The sequence below is a fragment of the Hemitrygon akajei genome, chromosome 1 (genome assembly GCF_048418815.1).
Source record: "Hemitrygon akajei chromosome 1, sHemAka1.3, whole genome shotgun sequence".
NCBI classification, from domain to species: domain Eukaryota; kingdom Metazoa; phylum Chordata; class Chondrichthyes; order Myliobatiformes; family Dasyatidae; genus Hemitrygon; species Hemitrygon akajei.
This window is the reverse complement of record NC_133124.1, coordinates 5,917,891-5,943,754: the sequence shown is the minus strand read 5'-3', so window position 1 is coordinate 5,943,754 and position 25,864 is coordinate 5,917,891. Positions and strand designations below refer to the sequence as shown.

Below are 25,864 nucleotides of genomic sequence, written 5' to 3'. Positions count from 1 at the left end.
ACAAACTTTTATATAATCCAGTTCAAACTGATAATTTGTCATTTCTAACACCTGTGATCTTAGAAATGCTTTGAAGTGATCCTGTTAAGGGATGATTTTGGTACACACACAGAAAAGAAGTTTTTCCTGCATTGATGAACACCATCACAACAAACCTACTCTTGCCATTGAAAGCTTCCAACTTCAACATTCAATGCTCAAAGTTCAAATTTATTATGTATACTTTGATCAACAACACCAAACCTGAGAACAGATAGGCCATGGATAATCCAAAACATCATTCATCCAAACTTCTAAACAAAGTCAGTAGAACTTGAAATGAAATTCCAGTGCAGGCATGTATACTTGTTTCCATTGGCTCCTCAGCTGAACACAGTCTGTGGTTTTGTCATGTTTTGAAACAGGAAGGTTATATTTTCTTTTGTGCTTTCAAGATAAGGATCTGGAATGTGTTGGACTTTTCCAGAGTAGTGTTTCCAGTACATTAGTTCGGACATGGAAGGGTTCTCCTGGGAATCAACCATTCCTGAGCTCTGGCTCAGTTGACAAGATCGAGGATTCTGGTACTTTTCTGCTGTGTTTGCCACTAGGGAAAAAAAAACACATTAGCTGAAATAAAGCTGTTAGAGCAGCATTCTGAAAAAGTTTTCACACAATAAATCTGATGGTTACAAAGAGTACAATTCCACCTTTGGCACATTGTTTCTCCTGGGGACACCTTAAAAGATGTGCTGGCATTGGAGAGGGTTCAGAGAGGTTCACAAGAATGATTCTGGGAATGAAAGGGTTAACATGAGGACGTTTGATGGCTCTGGGCCTGTACTCACTGGAATTAAGAAAAATGGGGGGAGGGGAGGATCTCATTGAAACCTATCAAATATTGAAAGGCCTGGACAAAGTGGATGTGGAGGGGATGTTTCCTATTGTGGAAGAGTCTAGGATCAGAGGGCACAGTCTCAGAATAGAGCAATGTCCAGCTAGAACAGAGATGAGGAGGAATTTCTTGAGCCAGAGGGTGGTGAATCTGTGGAATTTTTGCCACAAACAGCTGTGGAGGCCAAGTCATTGGGCATATTTAAAGCAGATAGATTTTTGATTAATCAGGGCACAAAAGATTGGGGGGAGAAGGCAGAAGAATGGCGTTGACAGGGATAATACATCAGTCATGATGGAACACAAAGCAGACTCGATGAGCTGAATGGCCTAAATGTGCTCCTACGTCCTATTGTCTTAAGAACTAATCAGTCCAGCGACATAAGTAAACTGAGTAATCCCTAGAAAAACTCAGTTTTGAGAGGCACAAAAGCTTGGAAGTGTAATAGTTCTTGCTTGCAACACACTGTACATATACTCAGTGGCCACTTTCCTCGGTACACCTGCTCGTTAATGCAAATACCTAATCAGCCAATCATGTGGCAGCAACCCAATGCATGAAAGCATGCAGACATGGACAAGAGGTTCAGTTGTTGTTCAGACCAAACATCAGAATGGGGAAGAAATGTGATCTAAGTGACTTTGACCATGGAAATGATTGTTGGTGTTAGATGGGGTGGTTTGAGTATCTCAGAAACAGCTGATCTCTGGAGACTTTCATGCACAACGGTCTCTAGGGTTTTCAGAGAATGGTGAGAACAAAAAACATCCCATGAGCGCAAACGCTTTGCCAATGAGAAAGACCAGAGGAGAATGGCCAGACTGGTTCAAGCTGACAGTAACTCAAATAACCACATGTTACAACAGTGGTGTACAGAAGAGCATCTCTGAATGCACAACATGTTGAATCTTGAAGTGGATGGGCTTCAGCAGCAGAAAACCAGGAACATACACACAGTGTCCACTTCATTAGGTACAGGAAGTATGAATAAAGTGGCCACTTAGTATACACTACTGTGCAAAATTGTTAGGCACCATAGAATTTTTATATGTTTTCAGATAGTTTGGGCCTCCACAGAGCAACATATCATTAGGAGTTTGTACGTTCTCCCTATGACTATGTGGGTTTCCTCTGGGTGCTCTGGTTTCCTCCCACTGTAACCTACCGGTTGGTAGGTTAATTGGTCATTGTAAATTGTCCAGTGATTAGACTACGGTTAAATTGGGGGCTGCTGGGCAAGGGTCTGTTCCACACTATATCTCAATCAATCAACCTCAACATCCCCGAGGCTGTCTGGGATTACCTGGAAAGGCAAAATCAAGCGAGACAACCAAAGTCTGCACAAGAACTGTGGCAAGTTCTCCAAGATGCATGGAACAACTGTCCAATTTTTTTATAAAACTGTACGATGGAGTACCTAAGAGAATTGATATAAAGGCAAAGGGTGGACTCACCAAATAATTGGTTTAAATTAGTTTTTTACTGTTTACTGCTAGTTAGAGCATTTAGCAAAACTTTTTATTTCCTTATTTTTGAAAGCATCTTCGCCTTACAGAATTTTTTTTTACATGTGCCAAAGACCTCTGTACAGTGCTGTATGTAACAAGGCAGGCAACGACACACCCTCAACCCCTTTTAATAAAAATTCCTGGTTCAGAATCTGTCATTAGCTATAACAGAATGTAGAGGCAGGGGATTTAATGTCTGGCTGAACTCTTCACCGTTTAAAGAATTGCCTGTAAAATGGCAGATTTTGCATTTTTACAAAGTTTGCAGTAAAACAGCTGTCATTTAAACCCGATGACTAATCCAGGAACCCATCATTTTTTAAAAAATCACAGGGGATGGGGTTTGTAGTGTGGTTGTTGTTTTGGAAGTGCCATCAGGGTTCAAATCCTGCTGCTGTCGGTGAGGCGTCTGTACGTTCTCCCTGTTTTCTGCAGGTGCTTCTTCCACATTCCAAACACGTAAGGTTAGGGTTAATGAGCTGTGGGTATACTATGTCGGCACTGGAAGCCTGGCGACACCTACTTCTTGCTGATTTGATTTCATTCAACGACAGAGTTCAATATATGTAATAATTAGTTTGCTATTTATTGAAATATAACCAAAATCTGGTTTACAATATTCAGCAAGGCTCAGTATATTTAAAGGGAACTTCAGAGGGAACAGCAGAAGTGGTGGAAACGGGTTCGATTTCTACATTTAAGAGAAGTTTGAATAGATAGAGGGCTATGGCCCAGGAGCACGTTGATGGGATGGCACAGACTAGATGGGCTGAAGGGCCTATTTCTGTGGAGTAGTGTTTTATGACTCTATGACTTACCTGACAGTTCCCCATTTTTCAGGCAGGTGCAAGAGAGGAGGTCATGAGTCAGACAATCAGAGCCTTCATCCAATTCAAAAAGATTTCTTAGTTCTTCCAGGGAAAAGCTAGCATGGTCTCGCTTCTTTTTCAGGTCGACCACTGCCCCAGATAAACTTTGTTTACTAATCTGTCGCTGATAAATTTTCTCTTCTATCGTTCCTACAACAGATGAAAAAGTTAGTGACTTACAACTCACCTTGTACACCCCAACCAAATCACCACTCATCCTCCTTTGCTCCAGAGAGAACTGGGTTCAATTCCCACCACTGCCTGTAAGGAGGCTATATGTTCTCCCTGTGACCGTGTAGGTTTTCTCAGGGTGTTCCACCTTTCTCCCACAGTCCAAAGACATACCAGTCGGTAGGTTAATTAGCCATTGTAAATTGTTCCATGATTAGGTTCAGATTAAATCGGGGGAATATTGGGTGGCACAGTTTGAAGGGCTACAAGAGACGATGTCACACTGTATCTCTATAAGTTAAAAATAAACTCCTCTGCACTATCTCTAAAGCCTCCATATCCTTCCCATAATGAGGTGACCAGAACTGAATACAATATTCCAAATGTGGTCCAACCAGGGTTTTATAGAGTTGCAACATTATCTTTCAGCTCTTAAATTCAAAGAGAAGTTAAAACTAAATTCTAAATTTCATTTCAACAGAGTTGCAAAATCAATAATGATTGGAGAGTACCAGTGGAGTTCAGCTTTGTATTACAATTATATAAAAGCATTAACACGGGAAAATGAGCTTTACTCACTGAAACTCTCCTTATTAGTTAATCGGAGGATTAAGTGATTAAACATTTTTGGATTCAATCACAATCAAACAAGCTATAGAAAGCAGCCAACAGAATATCAGGCATAGATTTGAATTTATAAACATCTGGGACAATACAACCTCCTGGGATATCAACATATCTTCCTCTGTTTTCAAAAAAATGGGAAGGGTACATCCTTCCTCAACATATATTGAGAAAGGTGCCAGAAAAGGGCCAGTAACATCATGAAGGATCTCAATCAAACCTGCTCGAGGACTGTTTGTCCCACCACTATCTAGAAGAGGCTACGTAGCATCCACACCAGGACCACCAGACTCAGAAACAGTTACTTTCTCCAAGCAGTGAGGCTGATCAACACCTCCACCCACTAACCCGCCCCTCCACACCCCCAACCACCACTACTTTATCATTTCCAGTCAATCACCTTATGTACAGACACTCCTGCGCCTAGCGTCATCTTATGGACATACAATCAATCTATGTATATAGGCTATCTTATGTATTTATATTGATTGTATTTTCTTATTATTATCTTGCTGTCATTTTTTGTGCTGCATTGTGTACCCAGCAGCACCTCCACATCCTGAGGAGATGGCATGATGGCATGGCTTCCCCCACCACCCCGTCTTATCTGAATTTTACAGCTGCGCCATTGGGAGCATCCTGACAAGTTGCATTTCCATCTGGTATGGGAGCAGTCGAGCATTGGACCGCAAGTCCCTACAGAGGACTGTGAGAATGGCCGAGAGGACCATAGGGGTTTCTCTTCTATCCACCGAGGACATTTATCAAGAGTGCTGTGTACACAGGGCCCTTAGTATTATCAAGGATCCCACCCATCCCTACAGCATCCTCTTTGACTTTCTACCATCAGGCACGAGACTCTGATGCATAAAAACAAGAATGGTCAGGATGGGAAACGGTTTCTTCCCCCAGGCCATTAGGCTTCTGAACTCCATCGCATTGCAAAGTGTCACCAGATAATTTGTACTGTACCTACAATATTTAACTTATGCACTTCACTTTGTTTACCTATGCATATTTCTTACTTCCTAAGTTATTGTGTGTTATGTGTACTACTGTGCTTTACACCCTGGACTGGAGAAACAATGTCTTGTTTGATATTATGCATGATAAATGACAATCAACTTGACTTGAATCATGAATAATTTTCATCTTGTCCTTCATCATTAGGAAGTTGCTTGAGAATTCACTACCCAAACTACTACGGTATTTTAATAGTATGTATTAGTTCCTAGTAGTTATTGACAGATGAATTCATCCAGTGTACGCTGCTGTGTTCTTTTGATTGACTGTCATATCTTGCTCTCAGGTGATATGTACGACCATTTGAATAGATTTGAATAGCTCAGACTCAACAGAAAGCAGCTGATTGGGCAATCGAGGTCAGGTGACCAAGCAGTTTGAAAAGCTCAAACAAATAAATAGAGGGTTACCTCAAGCGGAGCGGCCAGTGAAGGAGTGGAGATTTGAGGCTTTGACTCAAGAGGCTTCGTTGAGAAGAGGCTGAGGACGACCTTCATTACAAGTGAGGTAAGGCCGGGTAAGTTCCTTTCAAAGGAGAAAGTTTCAAAAGTTGAGGCAAGTATTGGGTAGGTCATGGCAGCTGAGATCGGCCCCATGGTTTGTTCATCCTGCAGCATGTGGGAAATCAGGGATACTTCCAGTGTCCCTGACGACTATGTGTGCAGGAAGTGTGTCCAACTGCAGCTTCTGGCAGACCGCAATGAGCATCTGGAGCTGCGATTGGATTCATACTGGAGCATCCGCGATGCTGAGAAAGTCGTGAATAGCACGTTCAGTGAGTTGGCCACACCGCAGGTAAAGGCTACACAGGCAGAAAGGGAAGGGGTGGCCACTAGACAGCGTAGCAGTAGGCAGGTAGTGCAGGAGTCCCCTGAGGTCATCTCCCTCCTAAACAGATATACTGTTTTGGATACTGTTGGGGGAGATGTCTCATCAGGGGAAGGCAGCAGCAGCTGAGTTCATTGCACCATGGGTGGCTCTGTGGCACAGGAGGGAAGGAAAAGGAGTGGGAGAGCCATAGTGATAGGGGATTCGATTGTAAGGGGAATAGATAGGTGTTTCTGGGGCCGCAAACGAGACTCCAGGATGGTATGTTGCCTCCCTGGTGCAAGGGTCAAGGATGTCTCTGAGCAGCTGCAGGACATTCTGGAATGGGAGGGTGAACAGCCAGTGGTCGTGGTGCACATAGGTACCAACGATATAGGTAAAAAACAGGATGAGGTCCTACAAGGTGAATTTAGGGAGTTAGGAGATAAACTAAAAAGGACCACAAAGGTAATAATCTCTGGATTACTACCAGTGCCACGTGCTAGTCAGAGTAGAAATAGGAGGATATTTCAGATGAATATGTGGCTTGAAAAATGGTGCAAGAGGGAGGGATTCAAATTTCTGGGGTATTGGGACCAGTTCTGGGGGAGGTGGGACCGGTATAAACAGGACGGTCTGCACCTGGGCTGGACTGGAACCAATGTCCTAACCGTTTGCTACTGCTGTTCAGGAGGCTTTAAACTAATGTGGCAGGGGTATGGGAACAAGTGCAGAGAGACAGAGGGGTGTAAAATGAGGGTAGAAGCAAAAAGTAGTAAGGTGAAAAGTAAAAGTGGCAGGCAGGCAAATCCAGGGCAAAAAGCAAAAAGAGCCACTTTTCAACATAATTGTATAAGGGCTAAGAGTGTTGTAAAAACAAGCCTGAAGGCTTTGTGTGTCAATGCGAGGAGCATTCATAACAAGGTGGATGAACTGAATGTGCAGATAGTTATTAATGAATATGATATAGTTGGGATCACAGAGACATGGCTCCAGGGTGACCAAGGATGGGAGCTCAACATCCAGGGATATTCAATTTTCAGGAGGGATAGACAGGAAAGAAAAGGAGGTGGGGTAGCATTGCTGGTTAGAGAGGAGATTAACACAATAGAAAGGAAGGACATTAGCCTGGAGGATGTGGAATCAATATGGGTAGAGCTGTATAACACTAAGGGGCAGAAAACGCTGGTGGGAGTTGTGTACAGGCCACCTAACAGTAGTAGTGAGGTTGGGGATGGCATTAAACAGGAAATTAGAAATGTGTGCAATAAAGGAACAGTAGTTGTAATGGGTGACTTCAATCTACATATAGATTGGGTGAACCAAATTGGTAAGGGTGCTGAGGAAGAGGATTTCTTGGAATGTATGCGGGATGGTTTTCTGAACCAACATGTCAAGGAACCAACTAGAGAGCAGGCCATTCTAGATTGGGTATTGAGCAATGAGGAAGGGTTAGTCAGCAATCTTGTCGTGCGAGGCCCTTGGGTAAGAGTGACCATAATATGGTGGAATTCTTCATTAAGATGGAGAGTGACATAGTTAATTCAGAAACAAAGGTTCTGAACTTAAAGAAGGGTAACTTTGAAGGTATGAGACGTGAATTAGCTAAGATAGACTGGCAAATGATACTTCAAGGTTGACGGTGGATATGCAATGGAAAGCATTTAAAGATCGCATGGATGAACTACAACAATTGTTCATCCCAGTTTGGCAAAAGAATAAACCAGGGAAGGTAGTGCACCCGTGGCTGACAAGGGAAATTAGGGATAGTATCAAGTCCAAAGAAGAAACATATAAATTAGCAAAAAAAAGTGGCACACCTGAGGACTGGGAGAAATTCAGAGACCAGCAGAGGAGGACAAAGGGCTTAATTAGGAAAGGGAAAAAAGATTATAAGAGAAAGCTGGCAGGGAACATAAAAACTGACTGTAAAAGCTTTTAGATATGTGAAAAGAAAAAAGATTGGTCAAGACAAATGTAGGTCCTTTACAGTCAGAAACAGGTGAATTGATCATAGGGAACAAAGACATGGCAGACCAATTGAATAACTACTTTCGTTCTGTCTTCACTGAGGAGGACATAAATAATCTTCCAGAAATAGTAAGGGACCGAGGGTCTAGTGAGATGGAGGAACTGAGGGAAATACATGTTAGTAGGGAAGTGGTGTTAGGTAAATTGAAGGGATTAAAGGCAGATAAATCCCCAGGGCCAGATGGTCTGCATCCCAGAGTGCTTAAGGAAGTAACCCAAGAAATAGTGGATGCATTAGTGATAATTTTTCATAACTCCTTAGATTCTGGATTAGTTCCTGAGGATTGGAGGGTGGCTAATGTAACCCCACTTTTTAAAAAAGGAGGGAGAGAGAAACTGGGGAATTATAGACCAGTTAGTCTGACATCGGTGGTGGGGAAAATGCTAGAGTCGGTTATCAAAGATGTGATAACAACACATTTGGAAAGAGGTGAAATCATCGGACAAAGTCAGCATGGATTTGTGAAAGGAAAATCATGTCTGACGAATCTTATAGAATTTTTTGAAGATGTAACTAGTAGAGTGGATGGGGAGAGCCAGTGGATGTGGTATATTTAGATTTTCAAAAGACTTTTGACAAGGTCCCACACAAGAGATTATTGTGCAAACTTAAAGCACACGGTATTGGGGGTATGGTATTAATGTGGATAGAGAATTGGTTGGCAGACAGGAAGCAAAGAGTGGGAGTAAACGGGACCTTTTCAGAATGGCAGGCAGTGACTAGTGGGGTACCGCAAGGCTCAGTGCTGGGATCCCAGTTGTTTACAATATATATTAATGACTTAGACGAGGGAATTAAATGCAGCATCTCCAAGTTTGCGGATGATATGAAGCTGGGCGGCGGTGTTAACTGTGAGGAGGATGCTAAGAGGTTGCAGGGTGACTTGGATAGGTTAGGTGAGTGGGCAAATTCATGGCAGATGCAATTTAATGTGGATAAATGTGAGGTTATCCACTTTGGTTGCAAGAACAGGAAAACAGATTATTATCTGAATGGTGGCCGATTAGGAAAAGGCGAGATGCAACGAGACCTGGGTGTCATTGTACACCAATCATTGAAGGTGGGCATGCAGGTACAGCAGGCGGTGAAAAAGGCAAATGGTATGTTGGCATTCATAGCAAAAGGATTTGAGTACAGGAGCAGGGAGGTTCTGCTGCAGTTGTACAAGGCCTTGGTGAGACCGCACCTAGAATATTGTGTGCAGTTTTGGTCCTCTAATCTGAGGAAAGACATTCTTGCCATAGAGGGAGTACAGAGAAGATTCACCAGATTGATTCCTGGGATGGCAGGACTTTCATATGAAGAAGGACTGGATCGACTAGGCTTATACTCACTGGAATTTAGAAGATTGAGGGGGGATCTTATTGAAACGTATAAAATTCTAAAGGGATTGGACAGACTAGATGCAGGAAGATTGTTTCCGATGTTGGGGAAGTCCAGAACGAGGGGTCACAGTTTAAGGATAAAGGGGAAGCCTTTTAGGACTGAGATGAGGAAAAACTTCTTCACACAGAGAGTGGTGAATCTGTGGAATTCTCTGCCACAGGAAACAGTTGAGGCCGGTTCATTGGCTATATTTAAGAGGAAGTTAGATATGGCCCTTGTGGCTAAAGGGATCAGGGGGTATGGAGAGAAAGCAGGTACAGGGTTCTGAGTTGGATGATCAGCCATGATCAGACGGAATGGCGATGTAGGCTCGAAGGGCCGAATGGCCTACTCCTGCACCTATTTTCTATGTTTCTATGTTTCTATTTGGTAATTTGACAATGGTCTATATTACATTCAAGTCAAGTCAAGTCAAGTCACTTTTATTGTCATTTCGACCATAACTGCTGGTACAGTACATAGTAAAAATGAGACATTGTTTTTCAGGACCATGGTGTTACATGACACAGTACAAAAACTAGACTGAACTATGTAATAAAAAAAAACAACACAGAGAAAGCTACACTAGACTACAGACCTACACTGGACTGCGTAAAGTGCACAAGAACAGTGCAGGCATTAGAATAAATAATAAACAGGACAATAGGGCAGTAAGGTGTCAGTCCAGACTTCAGGTATTGAGGAGTCTGATAGCTTGGGGGAAGAAACTGTTACATAGCCTGGCTGTGAGAGCCCGAATGCTTCGGAGCCTTTTCCCAGACGGCAGGAGGGAGAAGAGATTGTATGAGGGGTGCGTGGGGTCCTTCATAATGCTGTTTCCTTTGTGGATGCATTCAAAATTTGATCAAGTCTGACCTCGTATCTACATACCTATACTCAAAAGCTGGGTAATAACTTGAAGCTGAAGTCGTGCCTAACCAAATGAAACTAAAACCAGTCAGTTCCTCAGCAAAGGTTCTTCAAACAGAAAGCTTTATGATCCAGTTATCTCAGTTATTCTGCTGAATTAGGACAGGAGCCTCTTGCTTCTACTGAGCGTCAGTCATATGTACTCGTGTGGCAGTTAGATACTGCAGTGTGCTCAGTTAGAACAATTTTTAAATAAGTATCAGTTGCGTGTGTTTGTGTTTAAAAAGCAGTGATTTTGTCACTGATATTCGATGAGAAATAAGCAGTAGGAAACTTCAGAAATGTTTTGCTCACTGTGGTTTCAAGCGTGAAGGTTTGGAGATTCCAGAAATGGCCAGGATTGAAAAAGAAACGGTTTCACTACTTCAACAAGTTAGGGCCTACAAAATATTTGAAAGTTTAGACAAACATCTTGAACCTTACAATGAAAATGAAGATTTGGAGGTCAAAAGTCAAAAGTATTGTATGGTAGTATTCCAGGGTTCCAATCAGTGTTGGGAGCATTGTACTTCAAAGAGGTTACTCGCAGGTCGGCGAAGCTAGTATGAAAGGAGAGCTTTGTGGATGTTCGGACATTCCAGAGGTCCAACCAGCATCAGGAACAGAGCGCTGCAAATTAAATCAAAGTACAGAAGGAGAAAGCAGTCCGGCCATCATTGGGAGTGGGCCAGCGAAGGTGCGTCAGGTTTTGACTCAAGAGGCTTCGATGAAAAGCGGCTGAGGTCAAAGAAACAGGCTAGAAGGTTTGGTGTTGGTTGCCAATGTACAGTGCAGGCAGGATGGCAGATGTGGCAGAGGAATACTCCTCTAGGATGTGGGAATTCATGGGGCCTGAAGGTCTCCCTGATGACTACACCTGCAGGAAGTGCAGCCAACTCCAGCTCCTGGAAGACCGCATTAAGGAGCTGGAGCTGCAGATGGATGAACCAGGGATCATCTGGGAGGCAGAGCAATTGACAGACAAGACTTTTGAGTTGGTGGTTACACCCAGAGTGCAGAATTTGGAGCATAAAGGGAAAGGAAGTCAGTGCAGGATCCCCCTGTGGCCATTCCACTCAGTAACAGGTATACCCCTTTGGATACTGTTGAGGGGGATGACCTATCTGGGCAAGGCAGCAGCAGCCAAACCAGTAGCACTGAGGTCAGCTCTGAGCCTCAGAAGGGTAGGGTGAAGTCAGGCAGAGCAAAAGTCATAGGGGACTCGACTGTAGGGGACAGACAGGAGATTCTGCGGCAACAAAACAGACACCAGGAGAGTATGTTGCCTCCCAGGCGCTAGGGCCCAGGATGTCTCTGAGCGGTTGCAGAATATTCTTGAAGGGGAGGGTGAGCAGCCAGAGGTCGTGGTACATGTTGGTACCAATGACATAGGCAGGAGAGGGGTAGAGTCCTGTGCAGTAAGTTTAGGGAGTTAGGAAGGAGGCTGAAGAGCAGGACCTCCAAGGTGGTAATCTCCGGATACTCCCGGTGACACGAGCCAGTGAAGGTCAGAACAGGAAGATAGCGCAGATGGATGAGTGGCTGAGGAAATGGTGCAGGGGGCAGGGTTTCAAGTTCTGGGATCAGTGGAACCATTTCTGGGGAAAGGGTGACCTGTTCAAGTGGGATACTTTGCACATGGCTGATTGGATCAGCCATGATCTTGTTGAATGGCGGAGCAGGCTTGAGGGGCCGATTGGCCTACTCCTGCTCCTATCTCTTATGTTCACCTGAACTGGAGGGGAACCAATATTCTGGGAGGGCGGTTTGCTAATGCTTTTGGGGAGGGTTTAAACTAGATTTGCAGTGGGGTGGGAACTGAAGTGAAGAGGCAGAGGATGGGGCGGTTGGCATACAAGTAGTGACAGCGTAGGGAGTTTTTGAGGAAGGATAGGCAGATCATAGACCAGAGAGGCACTCAGCTAGATGGTTTGAGATGTGTCCATTTTAATGCAAGGAGTATCATAAACAAGGTGGATGAATGTAGAGCATGGATCAATATGTGGAACAGTGGTGTTGTGGCCATTACAGAGACTTGGATGACTCATGGACAGGAATGGCTGCTGAGAGTGCCAGGCTTTAGATGTTTCAAAATAGACAGGGAGGGAGGCAAAAGAGGGAGAGGAGAGGCACTGCTAATCAAGGTTAGTATCACGGCTGCAGAAAAGGAGGAAGTCATGAATGAATTGTCTACTGCGTCACTGTGGGTGGAAGTCAGAAACAGGGAGGGGGCAATAACTCTACTAAGTTTTTCTTATCGATCCCTCAACAGTAAAGAAGCATCGAGGAGCAGACAGGGAGGTAGATTCTGGAACAGTGCGATAATAATAGGGTTGTTGTAATGGGTGACTTTAACTTTCTTTATATTGACTGCCATTTCCTTAGATCAAGGGGCTTAGATGGAGTGCTGTTAGGTGTATTCAGGAAGGTTTTGTTATGCAAAGTGTTGATAAGCCAACTGGAGGAGAGGCTGTACTTCATTTGGTATTGGGAAATGAACCTGGTCAGATGTCAAATCTCTCAATGGGACAGCATTTTGGAGGTAGTGATCACAACTCTATCTCCTTTACTATAATGCTGTAAAGGGATAGGAGCAGACACATTTGGGAAAACATTTAATTGGGGTAGGGGGAAATATGATGCTATTAGACAGGAACTTGGGAACATAAATTGGGAGCAGATGTTCTCGGGAAATGCATGGCAGAAATGTGGCAAATGTTCAGGGGACATTTGCATGACATACTGCATAGGTGTGTTCCACTGAGGCAGGGAAAGGATGGAATGATAAAAGAACCATGGTGTATAAAGGATGTGGAAAATCTAGTTAAGAAGAAAAGCTTATGAAAGGCTCAAGAAACTAGGTACTATTAAAGTTCTAGAAAATTGCAAGGTTGCCAGGAAGGAGTACAAGAATGAAATTAGGAGAGCTAGAAGCCATGAGAAGGCCTTGGCGATCAGTATTAAGGAAAACTCCAAGGCATTTTACAAATGTGTGAAGAGCAAGAGGATGAGCTGTATGAGAATAGGACCAATCAGGAGTGAGAGTGGAGGAGGTAGCGGTATTCAGTATTCACCAGGGAAAAAGACCTTGAGTGTATAGACATTAAGAAAGAGGTTGTGCTGGAACTTTTGAAAGGTATTAAGTTAGATAAGTCGCCAGGTGTCAAGACGCTGGTGCAGGGATCCAATCACAGACCCAGTACTGTGCACACAGTGGTATTAATTGAGTAACAAATCCCAAGGTGCAAACAAAGTTGACATCAAAATTCAGAAAGAGATCAAAACATCCAACAAAATCCAAAAACCAGAATCGGGAAACAGGCAGAGTCAATATTCAGGCAGACAGAGTCGATATTCAGATACAAATGCTGGAAAGGCTCAGGAAAACTCACTGGCACAATCTGGCAACAAACAGGTGAAAACACAGGATTGAAATACACGGAGCAATAAACAGAGAGGCAGATGATAGGTGGAGCACAATGAGACCCAGGTGGCAGCAATACAGGTAATAATGAGAAACAGGTGAGAGACGGAGTACTCAGTGATACAGGGGCCGGAGTAGAGCAGGAGCAGGGACGGGAGCACATGGCAATACAAAACCACAGACTGACAGCTAGAGGGAAACACAAAAAGACAGAGTTCAACTGGAGGTACTGACACCAGGACCAGACGAGATATACCCCAGGCTAATGTGGGAAGCGAGGGAGGAGATTGCTGAGCCTCTGGTGATGATCTTTGCATTATCAATAGAGATGGGTGATGTACCAGAGGATTGGAAGGTTGCAAATGTTGTTCCCTTGTTCAAGAAAGGGAGTAGAGATAACAGAGGAAATTATAAACCAGTGAGTCTGACTTCAGTGCTGGGCAAGTTGTTGGAGAAGATCCTGAGAGGCAGGATTTATGAGCATTTGGAGAGATATAATCTGATTAGGGATAGTCAGCATGGCTTTGTCAAGGGCAGGTCACGCCTTACGAGCCTGATTGAATTCTTAGAGGATGTAACAAAACACATTGATGAAGGTAAAGCAGCAGATGTAGTGTATCTGGATTTCAGTAAGGCATTTGATATGGTTTCCATGCAAGGCTCATTCAGAAAGTAAGGAGGCATGGATCCAGAATTGGCTTGCCCACAGAAGGCAAAGGGTGGTTGTAGATGGTTGATATTCCGCATGGAGGATGGTGACCAGTGGTGTTCCGCAGGGAACCCCTCCTCTTTGTGATTTTTATAAATGACCTGGATGAGGAAGTAGAAGGGTGAGTTAGTAAGTTTACTGATGACACAAAAGTCGGGGGAGGATACAATAGGGTCTTTTAAAAGACTCTTAGATAGGTACATGGAGGTCTGTCAGAGGTTACAGCGACATCAATAGGATGCAGAACTGGGCTGAGAAGTGGCAGATGGAGTTCAACCCAGAAATGTGTGAAGTGGTTCATTTTGGTAGGTCAAATTTGAAGACAAAATATAATATTAATGGTAAGACTCTTGGCAGTGTGGAGGATCTGCGAGATCTTGGGGTCCGAGTCCATCGGACACTCAAAGCTTCTGCACAAGTTGACAGCATTGTTAAGAAGGTGTATGGTGTGTTGGCCTTCATTAACCGTGGGATTGAGTTCAAGAGCTGTGAGGTAATGTTACAGCTATATAAGATCTTGGTCAGACCCCATTTGGAGTACTGTGTTCATTTCTGGTCGCCTCCCTACAGGAAGGGTGTGGATACTATGGAAAAAGTGCAGAGGAGATTTACAAGGATGCTGCCTGGATTGGAGAGCATGTCTTATGAAAATAGGTTGAGTGAACTTGGCCTTTTCTTCTTGGAGTGAAGGAGGATGAGAGGTGACCTGATAGAGGTGTTTAAGATGATGAGAGGCTTTGGTCATGTAGATAACCAGAGGCTTTTCCCCAGGGCTGAAATGGCTAACATGAGGGGGCATAGTTTTGAGGTGCTTAGAAGTAGGTACAAGGGGGCTGTTAGAGGTAACTGAGTGGTGGGTGTGTGGAATGCACTGCCAGCAAAGGTGGTAGAGGTGGATACAATAGGGTCTTTTAAGAGACTCTTAGATGGGTACGTGGAACTTAGAAAAATCGAGGGCTAGGCGGTAGGGAAATTCTAGGCAGTTTCTAGAGTGGGTTATGTGGTGAGCCAAAGGGCCTGGAATATGCTGTAGATTTCTATGTTCTTTGATGGAATCCACTATTTGTGCTAGGTGTCCGCACTGATTTTGTTCATTTACAGTCAAAGAACATGGCAGTGTACACTGGGTGAACTCCTCCATCGATAACTATTAAGAACTAAGATGCAGTTTTATAGTACTGTCGTAGTATTGATAATGTTCTAATTTGTTCTGTATTTCATTTAAATACCTATTTTGTTACTCAGTTAAACTACAGTTTGTTTTTTTTATGCCTTCTTAACTATTTTCACGAAACTTTGGCTAATTTGGGCCAGAATGTACTGGTTCCGAAGTGACCCAAGTAAGCGGAATCTGCCAGTCATCAGGAATCAATCAGGTGTTGATGTAATACTGTGTGTTTATACTTCATGAAATACTATAACAATGTACTTATTGTACATGACATAAATACAACTTTTTCCTTTAACTTTTCTTCTGTTTCCTGGTTAAGGTGTAAATAGTGCTGAATATCAAACTGAATTCACACCTATAGGCAACAAAACTTTACAGCACAGTACAGGCTCTTTGGCCCACAATGTTGTGCCAACCTTTTAATCTACTCTGAGATCAATCTAATCCTTCTGTCCTTTATAGCCCTCCATTTTTCTATCATCCATCCATGTACCTATCTAAGAGTTTCTTAAATGTCTCTGGCTCTGCCTCTACCAGTGTGTTCCATGCACCCACCAATCTCTGTAAACACCTACATCATATGCTTCATAGAACAGAACAGGAAGAAGAACAACATCCATCCACCTATCTCTTCAACCCAGCCGAGATATTTACCAGGATCGCTGTGCACATGGGGCCCTTAGCATTATTGAGGATCACTCCCATCCATCCTGCAATATCTTTGACCTCCAACCATCAGGCAGGAGGTACCGTAGCATTAGAACAAGGAATGTTTTAATGGGAAATAGCTTCCTCCCCCAGGCCATCAAACTACTGACCTCCTCCCACATCTCATCATGTATGAAGCTCCAGAAGTGTTATACAGTTTACTTTCTAACTTGTGCTAAGTATCAATCTTCTGGATTTGGTAATTTACTTGTATTAATATTACTCACTGGACTTCGAGACGGAGGGTCCCGAGTTCAAATCTGGCCGGGTGCCACGCTGGGCAGCAGCAGTATCTGTGTGGGAGGAAGGCCTGGCATTCCTCTCCTGTATCTTGTCACAAAACCCAACAGACAACTACACTATCCATAGAGTTGATGGCAACTCAACCACAAAAATAATATTACTTTATGTGTTCTGTGTGTGAGCTATATGTACTGTGTTGGTCTGGAGGAACAGTGTTTCATTTGGTAGTATACATGTGTACAGTTGAATGACAACAAATTTGAACAACAAAATAACCTAGGTGAATATTTTAACTTGTGAAACAGAGTAGTGAAAATACTGCATTCAGATAAAATTAATAACATTTAATCAGTTTAGTCAAGACTTAATAAATAAGAGTTATAAATGCTAATTCTGTAAAACCAATGAAATGTCATGGAAAAAATAGAAAATGACAATTTATAAAGGGACACAATGACCACTCAACAGGGCTGTAGATGGTGACATCTATGTACATTGGTAACAAACTTACTTTGAACTTTGAACATCGTACCAGTTCAGTTCAAAATCTGCAACTTTGTGATTCTAAGCTTCCCGATGTGATGGATTGCATCCAGCGACAAAAAATCTGAGACAGATATGGATATATAAACCTGTCTATGTTTTCTAGTGATTTGTTGAAGTGGAAAATAGCATTTTCTCAGGAAACTTCGGTCATTCTTCAAACGCTAAAAATAACGGATCAGGTTTCCATAGACAGGCAATCTTTTCCATTTATAATTCAATCTGTGTACATTTATTAGAGCAAAGAACACTACAAAGTTCCTTTCTAATAACACTCAGAAGTATTTTGGTTAAAAGGTTTCTAAATTTTGAAACTGTTTGGACATATAGCATGAAATATATCCAATTTAGTGCTTCGGTTTACTGTATCTGTTCATTAGCACAAATCCTGCCATCTTGTGGCCAGTTAGTGTAACTGATGTTACACAATACCTGTACTAATGATTTGGACCAGGGTTCCCAACCTTTTTAATGCCATGGACCCCTGCATTAACCGAAGGGTCCGTGAATCACAGGTTGGAAACCCCTGATTTAGAACGTAGGAGCAGAATTAGAGCCATTTGGTCTATTGTCTGCTCCATCATTCCATCATGGCTGATTTATTATCCCTCTAAATCCCATTCTCCTGCCTTCTCCCCGTAACCTTTGATGCCCTGACTAATCAAGTACCTATCAACCTCTGCCTTAAATATACCTAGTGACTTGGTCTCCACATCCTTCTAAACCTCTAATCCTAACAGCATCCGGTTAACTTTTTCTGCTCCCCTCTCCACATCCATCCTGTAATGGGGCAACCAGATCTGAAAGCAATTGTTTTATCTAAAATAATTAATTCTCCTGAAAGTCGAGAAACCTCTGCTTCTCAACACCTGCAGGAAAGTAAAGACAGGAATATTAACATCATCCTCAATCTGTTTGTTAAGATAAGGTGAGCTTTCATCGACACCCTCATATACATATTTCATTTAACGATAGGAAACCAGAGGACAAAGAAAATACTCATAGAGTCTATGGAGAAGTACAGCACAGAAACTGGCCCTTCAGCCCATCTAGTCCAGGCCAAACATTTTAAATTGCCTTTTCCCATTGACCTGCACCGAGACCATAGCCCTACCATCCATGTACCTATCCAAACTTCTCTGATGTGTTGAAATCAAACTCGAATGCAGCAATTGTGCTGGCAGCACATTCCACACTCACAGCACATTCTGAGTGGTAAAAGTTCCCCTTAAACTTAGACCATAAGACATAGGAGCAGAATTAGATCATCCGGCCATCGAGTCTGCTCCATCATTCAATCATGGCTGATCCTTTTTTCTATCTCCTCCTCAACCCCAGTTCACGGCTTTCTCCCGTAACATTTGATGCCGTGTCCAATCAAGAACCTATCAATCAAATATGCCCAATGACCTGGCCTCCACAGCTGCATGTAGCAACAAATTCCACAAATTCACCAACCTTTGGCTAAAGAAATTTATCCGCATCTCTGTTTTGAAAGGGCGCCCCTCTATCCTGAGTCTGTGCCCTCTTGTCCTAGACTCTCCCACCAGGGAAACATCCTTTTCACATTGAGTCCTGATGAAGGGTCTCGGCCTGAAACATTGACTGCTCCTTTCAACGGATGCTGCCCGACCTGCTGAGTTCATCCAGCTTGTTTGTATGTGTTTACTTTCCACATTTACTCTGTCTAGGCCTTTCAACGTTCAAAAGGTTTCAGTGAGATTCCCTCTCATCCTTCTGATTTCCAGCGAGTACAGACCCAGAGTCATCAAATGTTCCTCGTATGATAACCCTTTCATTCCTGGAATCATCCTTGTGAACCTCCTCTGGACCCTCTCCAATGCCAACACATCTTTTTGAAGATGAGGAGCCCAAAACTGTTCACAATACTCAAGGTGAGGTCTCACCAGTGCCTTATAAAGCCTCAGTATCACATCCTTGCTCTTGTATTCTAGACCTCTTGAAATGAATGCTAACATGGTATTTGCCTTCCTCACCACCGACTCAATCTGGAAGTTAACCTTCAGGGTGTTCTGCACAAGGACTCCCAAGTCCCTCTGCATCTCATATTCCTGGATTTTCTCCCTGCTTAGAAAATAGTCTGCACATTTATTTCTACTACCAAAGTGCATGACCATGCATTTTCCAACATTGTATTTCATTTGCCACTTTCTTGCCCATTCTCCTAATCTGTCTAAGTCCTTCTGCATCCTATCTGTTCGAACAACACTACCTGCCCCTCCACCAATCTTTGTACCATCTGCAAACTTGGCAACAAAGCCATTTATTCCATCATCTAAGTCATTTATATACAGCATAAAAAGAAGTGGTCCCAACACCACTAGTCACTGGCAGCCAACCAGAAAAGGATCTTTTATTTCCACTCACTGCCTTCTATCAAACAGCCAATGTTCTAACCATGTTAGTAACTTTCCTGTAATACCATGGGCTCTTAACTTGGTAAGCAGCCTCATGTGCGGCACCCTGTCAAAGGCCTTCTTAATGTCAAAATATACAACATCCACTACATCCCCTTTATCTATCCTACTTGTAATCTCCTCAATGACTTCCAGCAGGTTCATCAGACAGGATTTCCCTGAAGGAAACCATGCTGACTTTGTACTATCTTGTTCTGTGTCACCAAGTACTCCATCACCTCACCCTTAACTATCGACTCTAACATCTTGAGGTCAAGCTAACAGGTCAATAATTTCCTTCTGTTACCTTCTTCCTTTCTTAAAGAGTGAAGTGACATTGGTAATTTTTCAGTCCTCTAAAAGATCATTACTACTGCCACCACAATCTCTTTCGGAACCTTATAAGGTGCAGTTCATCTGGTCTTTCAGCTTTTTGAACACCTTCTCTCTTGTAACTGTAACTGCACTTCACTTCATTCACACACTACAACATCAGGCACACTGCTATTGTTTTCCACAGTGAACCTGCGGTCCACCTCCCAGTCTCTGTTGGGAGGCCTGTATATAACTGGCATCAATGTCCTTTTACCCTTGCAGTTTCTTAACTCAACCCACAAGGATTCAACATCTTCCGATCCTATGTCACATCTTTCTACTGATTTGATGCCATTCTTTACCAGTAGAGCCACACCACCCCCTCTGCCTAACTTCCTATCCCTCCGATATAACGTGTAAGCTTGGGCATTCATCTCCCTACTACAAAATCATACCTGACAATCTGTAACATTGCAACAAGATCATCCACCTTATTTCTCATACCATGTGCATTTTGATACGACACCTTGAGTACTGTATTTGCTATCCTTTCTGACTCTGCATCCCTAATGATTTGATACTCAGCCTGTTGGCTGCAACTAGGTCCCATCACCTGCCTGCCCCTCCTGACTGCACACTATCTTTACTTTTTTACCATCTGTCCTTTACTGAGTCCCTTCACTCCAGTTTCCACCCCCCCCCCCCCACCAGGTTAGTTTAAACCCTCCCCACCAGCTCTAACAAACATGCCTGCGAGAATATTGGTCCTTTTTGGGTTCAGGTGCAACCCGTCACTTTTGAACAGGTCATACCTCCCCCAGAAGAGATCCCAATTATCCACGAACCTGAAGCCCTGCCCCCTGCACCAGCTTCTCAGCCACGCAATTATCTGTCAAATCACCCTGTTTCTACCCTCACTGGCATGTGGCACAGACAGCAATCCAGAAATTACTACCTGGGAGGTCCTGCTTCTCAGCTTTCTACCTAGCTCTCTAAATTCTCTTTTCAGGAACTCATTGCTTTTCCTTCCTATGTCATTGGTAGCAATATGTACCAAGACGTCGGGCTGCTCCCCCTCCCTCTCCAAAATGTTGTGGACGCGATCTGAGGCATCCTTGACCCTGGCACCTGGGAGGCAACATACCATCCGGGTGTCCCATTCACATCCACAGAATCTCCTGTCTGTTCCCCTCACTATCGAGCCCCCTATCACTACCGCTCTCTTCTTCTCTCTCTTTCCCTTCTGCACCACAGACTCATGCTCAGTGCCAGTAACACGGTCCCCGTGGCATTCCTCCCAGGAGGTCATCCCCCACAAAAGTATCCAAAGCAGTATACTTGTTTTTGATGGGAATGGCCGCAGGGGTGCTCTGCTCTAACTGCCTATTTCCATTTCTCCTGACGGTCACCCAGCTACTCGCCTCCTGCAACTTACCACCTTTCATGACCTCAGTGGGAAAAGGATGCTTGCATTTACCCTGTCTATACCCCTCATAATCTGGTATACCTTGCTCAAATCTCCCATCAATCCTCTATATTCTAGGGAATAAAGTTCTTACCTGTTCAATCTTTCCTTGTAACTCAGGTCTTCCAGTTGCAGACTGAGGAGAGAATTCCTCCAGATTTTTCTGCTGCTGAACAGGACCTAGCTTATATCCCCTGTTTCCCTGAAAATCTGAAATTCTATTGATCTCTGTAGTAGAGCAGTTAGCGCTACGTTTTACAGTGCTGGCGATCTTGATCGGCATTCAATTCCTGCTGCCGTTTGTAAGGATCTCCCTGTAACCCGGTAGGCTTCCTCCGGGTGCTCGTTTCCTCCCACATTCCAAAAACGTATGGGTTGGTAAACTGTGGGTACGCCATGTTGGCACTGGAAGTGTGGTGTGGTGGAAGTGGCCCCAGCCCCCAGATTCTCATCTGTGTTGGTTGTTGACACAAACACACAGTTCACTCTATGTTTTGATGCAATGCAACACATCCAGTCTCTGAATACACTTGGTGACCGAGTCTCCACACTATTCTCGGACTGAGAATTCCAAAGATTCACAATCCTCTAGGAGAAGAAATTTCCTTTCAAGTCTGATGACGAATGTTGTGACAAATACCCTTGTTCGAGATGTTTCTCTAAGGATTGTTACCTTGTTGTGGAGAAGCTTGTGAGTTCTTCAGATCCAAAGATCGATGTTGTCTGGAGTTTGGCCATCTGGTACTTAGCTCCTGGTAGGGCCACCCATGGAGGTAAGGTCAAGGTGATGGTTCCAAAGAGCGGTCCAACCAAGTCCTCAGTAGTGGAGCTGGCAGAAGATGATGGCAAATCACAACGGCAGTAAAGGTGAAGGATCTCCAGTTGTCTTGCATTCCATGTCACTGGAGGCCAAGTCATTGTGTATATTTAATGCAGAGGTTGCTAGGTTCTTGATTAGTCAGGGTGTGAAAGGTTACGGGGAGAATGGGGTTGAGAGGGATAATAAATCAGCCATGATGGAATGGTGGAGCAGACCTGATAGGCCAAATGGCCTAATTCTGTTCCTATGTCTTATGGTATTTGGGGAAGTGCATTCAGATAACAATTATCATAGAGTTGGATAAACAAACCTGTAGTTAGCAGTCGGTAAATGTGCACAGGCCTCCTTTGACCATCCCTCCAGACTCTGGCCATTGCCTTCAGAAAGAAAAACGCAATGAATTTAAAAATCAGCTGGGAGAAAAGCAACAACTGAGTAGTTCAGTCTCTACCATAGTCAGATTAAAAATTGTATTTTGAACTTCCAATTACCTTTGGCACAGTGCACTTTTTAAAATATAATGGTGTTTAATAAGTCTGTGTGCACAGAAATTGAAGCTCCAATAGATAGTGCTTTAGGTAATCGCATTTAAGTTCAAGTTCATTGTCATCTGAGTGTACAGGTGGCACGGTAGCGTAGTGGTTTGTATAATGCTTCACATTACCGGTGACCCGGGTTCAATTCTCATTGCTGCCTGTCAGGAGTCTGTACATTCTCCCCATGGCCACATGGGTTTCCTCCTGCAGACGTACCGGTCGGTAGCTTAATTGGTTCATTGGTTATTGTAAATTGTCCTGTGACTCAGCTAGGATTAAATCAGGGATTGCTGACTGCGTGGCTCAAAGAGCCTTAGGGGCCAATTCCTTGCTTTATCTAAGTAAATACAGTACCGTGCAAATATCTTAGGCACGTATACATAGCTGGGGTACCTAAGACTTTTGCACAGTACTGTAAATTGGTTAAAATTGGAAGGTGGTTGGAAAACAGAGAGTACTTAGCTTTTTAGTAGCTCAGTAGTGTTAAGTGTTATTTGGTGACTGGAAAGTGATAATATACAGTACTGTGTAAAAGTTTTATGCACCTTGGCTATGTAAATGTGCCCAAGACTTTAGCACAGTACTGTATATGAAAGCAAATGAACAACATTTCTCTGGAGCGCATATATCACACACATAGAACAAAATATTACCATAGCAAGTTAATAAAATTTAACTCAAAATGCATGTGAAGTGTGCAGCACAGGTAAACAGTAAACAGGTCGCTGTTCTAATGATGAGATCTCGGTGCTGGCAGGGTACAGACAATAGACAGTAGGTGCAGGAGTAGGCCATTCGGCCCTTCTAGCCAGCACCGCCATTCACTGTGATCATGGCTGATCATTAACAATCAGTACCCCGTTCCTGCCCTCTCCCCATATCCCTTGACCCCGCTATCTATAAGAGCTCTATCTAACTCTGTCTTGAATGCATCCAGAGACTTGGCCTCCACTGCCTTCTGGGGCAGAGCATTCCACATATCCACCACTCTCTGGGTGAAAAAGTTTTTCCGCATCTCTGTTCTAAATGGCCTACCCCTTATTCTTAAACTGTGGCCTCTAGTTCTGGACTCACCCATCAGCGGGAACATGCTTCCTGCCTCCAGCGTGTCTAATCCCTTAATAATCTTATATGTCTCAATCAGATCCCCTCTCATCCTTCTAAATTCCAGTGTATACAAGCCCAGTCGCTCCAATCTTTCAACATATGACAGTCCCACCATTCCGGGAATTAACCTTGTGAACCTACGGTGCACTCCCTCAATAGCAAGAATGTCCTTCCTCAAATTTGGAGACCAAAACTGCACACAATACTCCAGGTGGGGTCTCACCAGGGCCCTGTACAGCTGCAGAAGGACCTCTTTACTCCTATACTCAATTCCTCTTGTTATAAAGGCCAGCATGCCATTAGCTTTCTTCACTGCCTGCTGTACCTGCATGCTTGCTTTCATTGACTGATGTACAAGAACACCTAGATCTCGTTGTACTTCCCCTTTTCCTAACTTGACTCCATTTAGATAGTAATCTGCCTTCCTGTTCTTGCCACCAAAGTGGATAACCTCACATTTATCCACATTAAACTGCATCTGCCATACATTTGCCCACTTACCCAACCTGTCCAAGTCACCCTGCATTCTCATAACATCCTCCTGACATTTCACACTGCCACCCAGCTTTGTGTCATCGGCAAATTTGCTAATGTTACTTTTAATCCCTTCATCTAAATCATTAATATATATCGTAAACAGCTGCGGTCCCAGCACCGAACCTTGCGGTACCCCACTGGTCACAGCCTGCCATTCCGAAAGGGACCCATTAATCACTACTCTTTGTTTCCTGTCAGCCAGCCAATTTTCAATCCACGTCAGTACTCTGCCCCCAATACCATGTGCCCTAATTTTGCCCACTAATCTCCTTTGTGGGACTTTATCACATAGTATTCATTAGTCTCACAACCCGAGGGAAGAAACTGTTGTCCAGTCTGGCAGTTCTAGTCCTGGTGTTCCTGTACCTACTTCCTGATGGTAGTAGGTCAAAGAGATTGTGGGATGCATGGTAGTCATAGAGTCATTAAGAAGTACAGCACAGAAACAGACTATTTGGCCCATCTAGTATATGCTGTAACCATTTAAACTGCCTACTCCCATTGACCTGCACTGGGACCTTAGCTCTCCAAACCACTACCATCCAGTTAGGCCATTTAGTGGTTGGGAAGATGTTGGAGTTGATTATTAAGGATAAGGTCCTGGGCTACTTGGAGGCACGTGATAAAATAGCTTGCAGTGGCCATGGTTTCCTCAAGGGAAAATTTTGCCTGACAAATCTGTTAGAATTGTTTGAAGAATTAACAAGCAGGATAGACAAAGGATAATTGGTTGATATCATGTACCCGGATTTTCAGAAGGCCAACTACAAGAGGTTGCTTGTCAACACGAGCTGCTTAACAAGCTATGAGCCCATGGTATTACAGGAAAGATTCAAGCATGAATACAGCAGTGGCTGATTGGCAGGAGGCTAAGAGTGGGAATAAAGGGAGCCTTTTCTGGCTGGCTGACAGTGACTAGTGTTGTTCCATAGGGGTCTATGTTGGGACTGATTCATTTTACGTTGTATGTCAATGATTTGGATGGTTAATTTTCAGGTTGAGTCTGTGGTAAGGAAGGTAAATGCAGTGTTAGCATTCATTTCAAGGGGACTAGAATATAAAAGCAAGGATGTAATGCTGAGACTTTATAAAGCATTAATGCGGCCTCACTTGGAGTATTGTGAGCGGTTTTGGGCCGCTTGTTGCTTATCTTAGAAAGGATGTGTTGACATTGGAGAGGGTTCAAAGGAAGTTCATGAAAATGATTCCAGGATTGAATGGCTTGTCATGTGAAGAGCGTTTGATGGCTCTGGGCCTGTATTCACTGGAACTCAGAAGAATGAGGGGTGACCTCAATGAATGGTGAAAGGCCTTGAGCAGATGTGGAGAGAATGTTCCCTATGTTGGGAGAGTCAAAGACTAGAGGACACAGTCTCAGAATAGTGGGGTGTCCTTTTAGAACGGAGATGAGGAGGAATTTCTTTATCCAGAGAGTGGCCAATCTGTGGAACCTCTGCATTAAATATACTCAATGAGGTGGCCTCCATAGATTCACCACTCTCTGGCTAAAGAAATTCTTCCTCACCTCCATTCTAAAGGGACATCCCTCTATTCTGAGGCTGAGCCCTTTGGTCCAGGATTTACAGCAAAGGAAACGTGGCTCCTCAGGTGGGGACATATAAAGTCAGCACAACATCATTGGCTGACAGGCCTGTACTGTGCTGGAGTGTTTTATGTTCTATATCCC

At 43.5% G+C, this 25,864-nt stretch overlaps 1 protein-coding gene across 1 annotated transcript in view; it reads right to left on the bottom strand.

Moving 5' to 3' along the window:
- Positions 1-202: 202 nt before the first annotated feature.
- Positions 203-25,864, bottom strand: part of rad54b (RAD54 homolog B) — a 187,740-nt gene continuing 162,078 nt past the window's right edge. The window contains exons 12-14 of the mRNA XM_073026484.1: positions 22,308-22,374; positions 3,201-3,401; positions 203-586 (exon numbers count right to left, since the gene is read on the bottom strand). Coding sequence (XP_072882585.1) covers positions 363-586; positions 3,201-3,401; positions 22,308-22,374 — 492 coding nt within the window. The 3' untranslated portion in view covers positions 203-362. The remainder of the gene's footprint in view (positions 587-3,200; positions 3,402-22,307; positions 22,375-25,864) is intronic.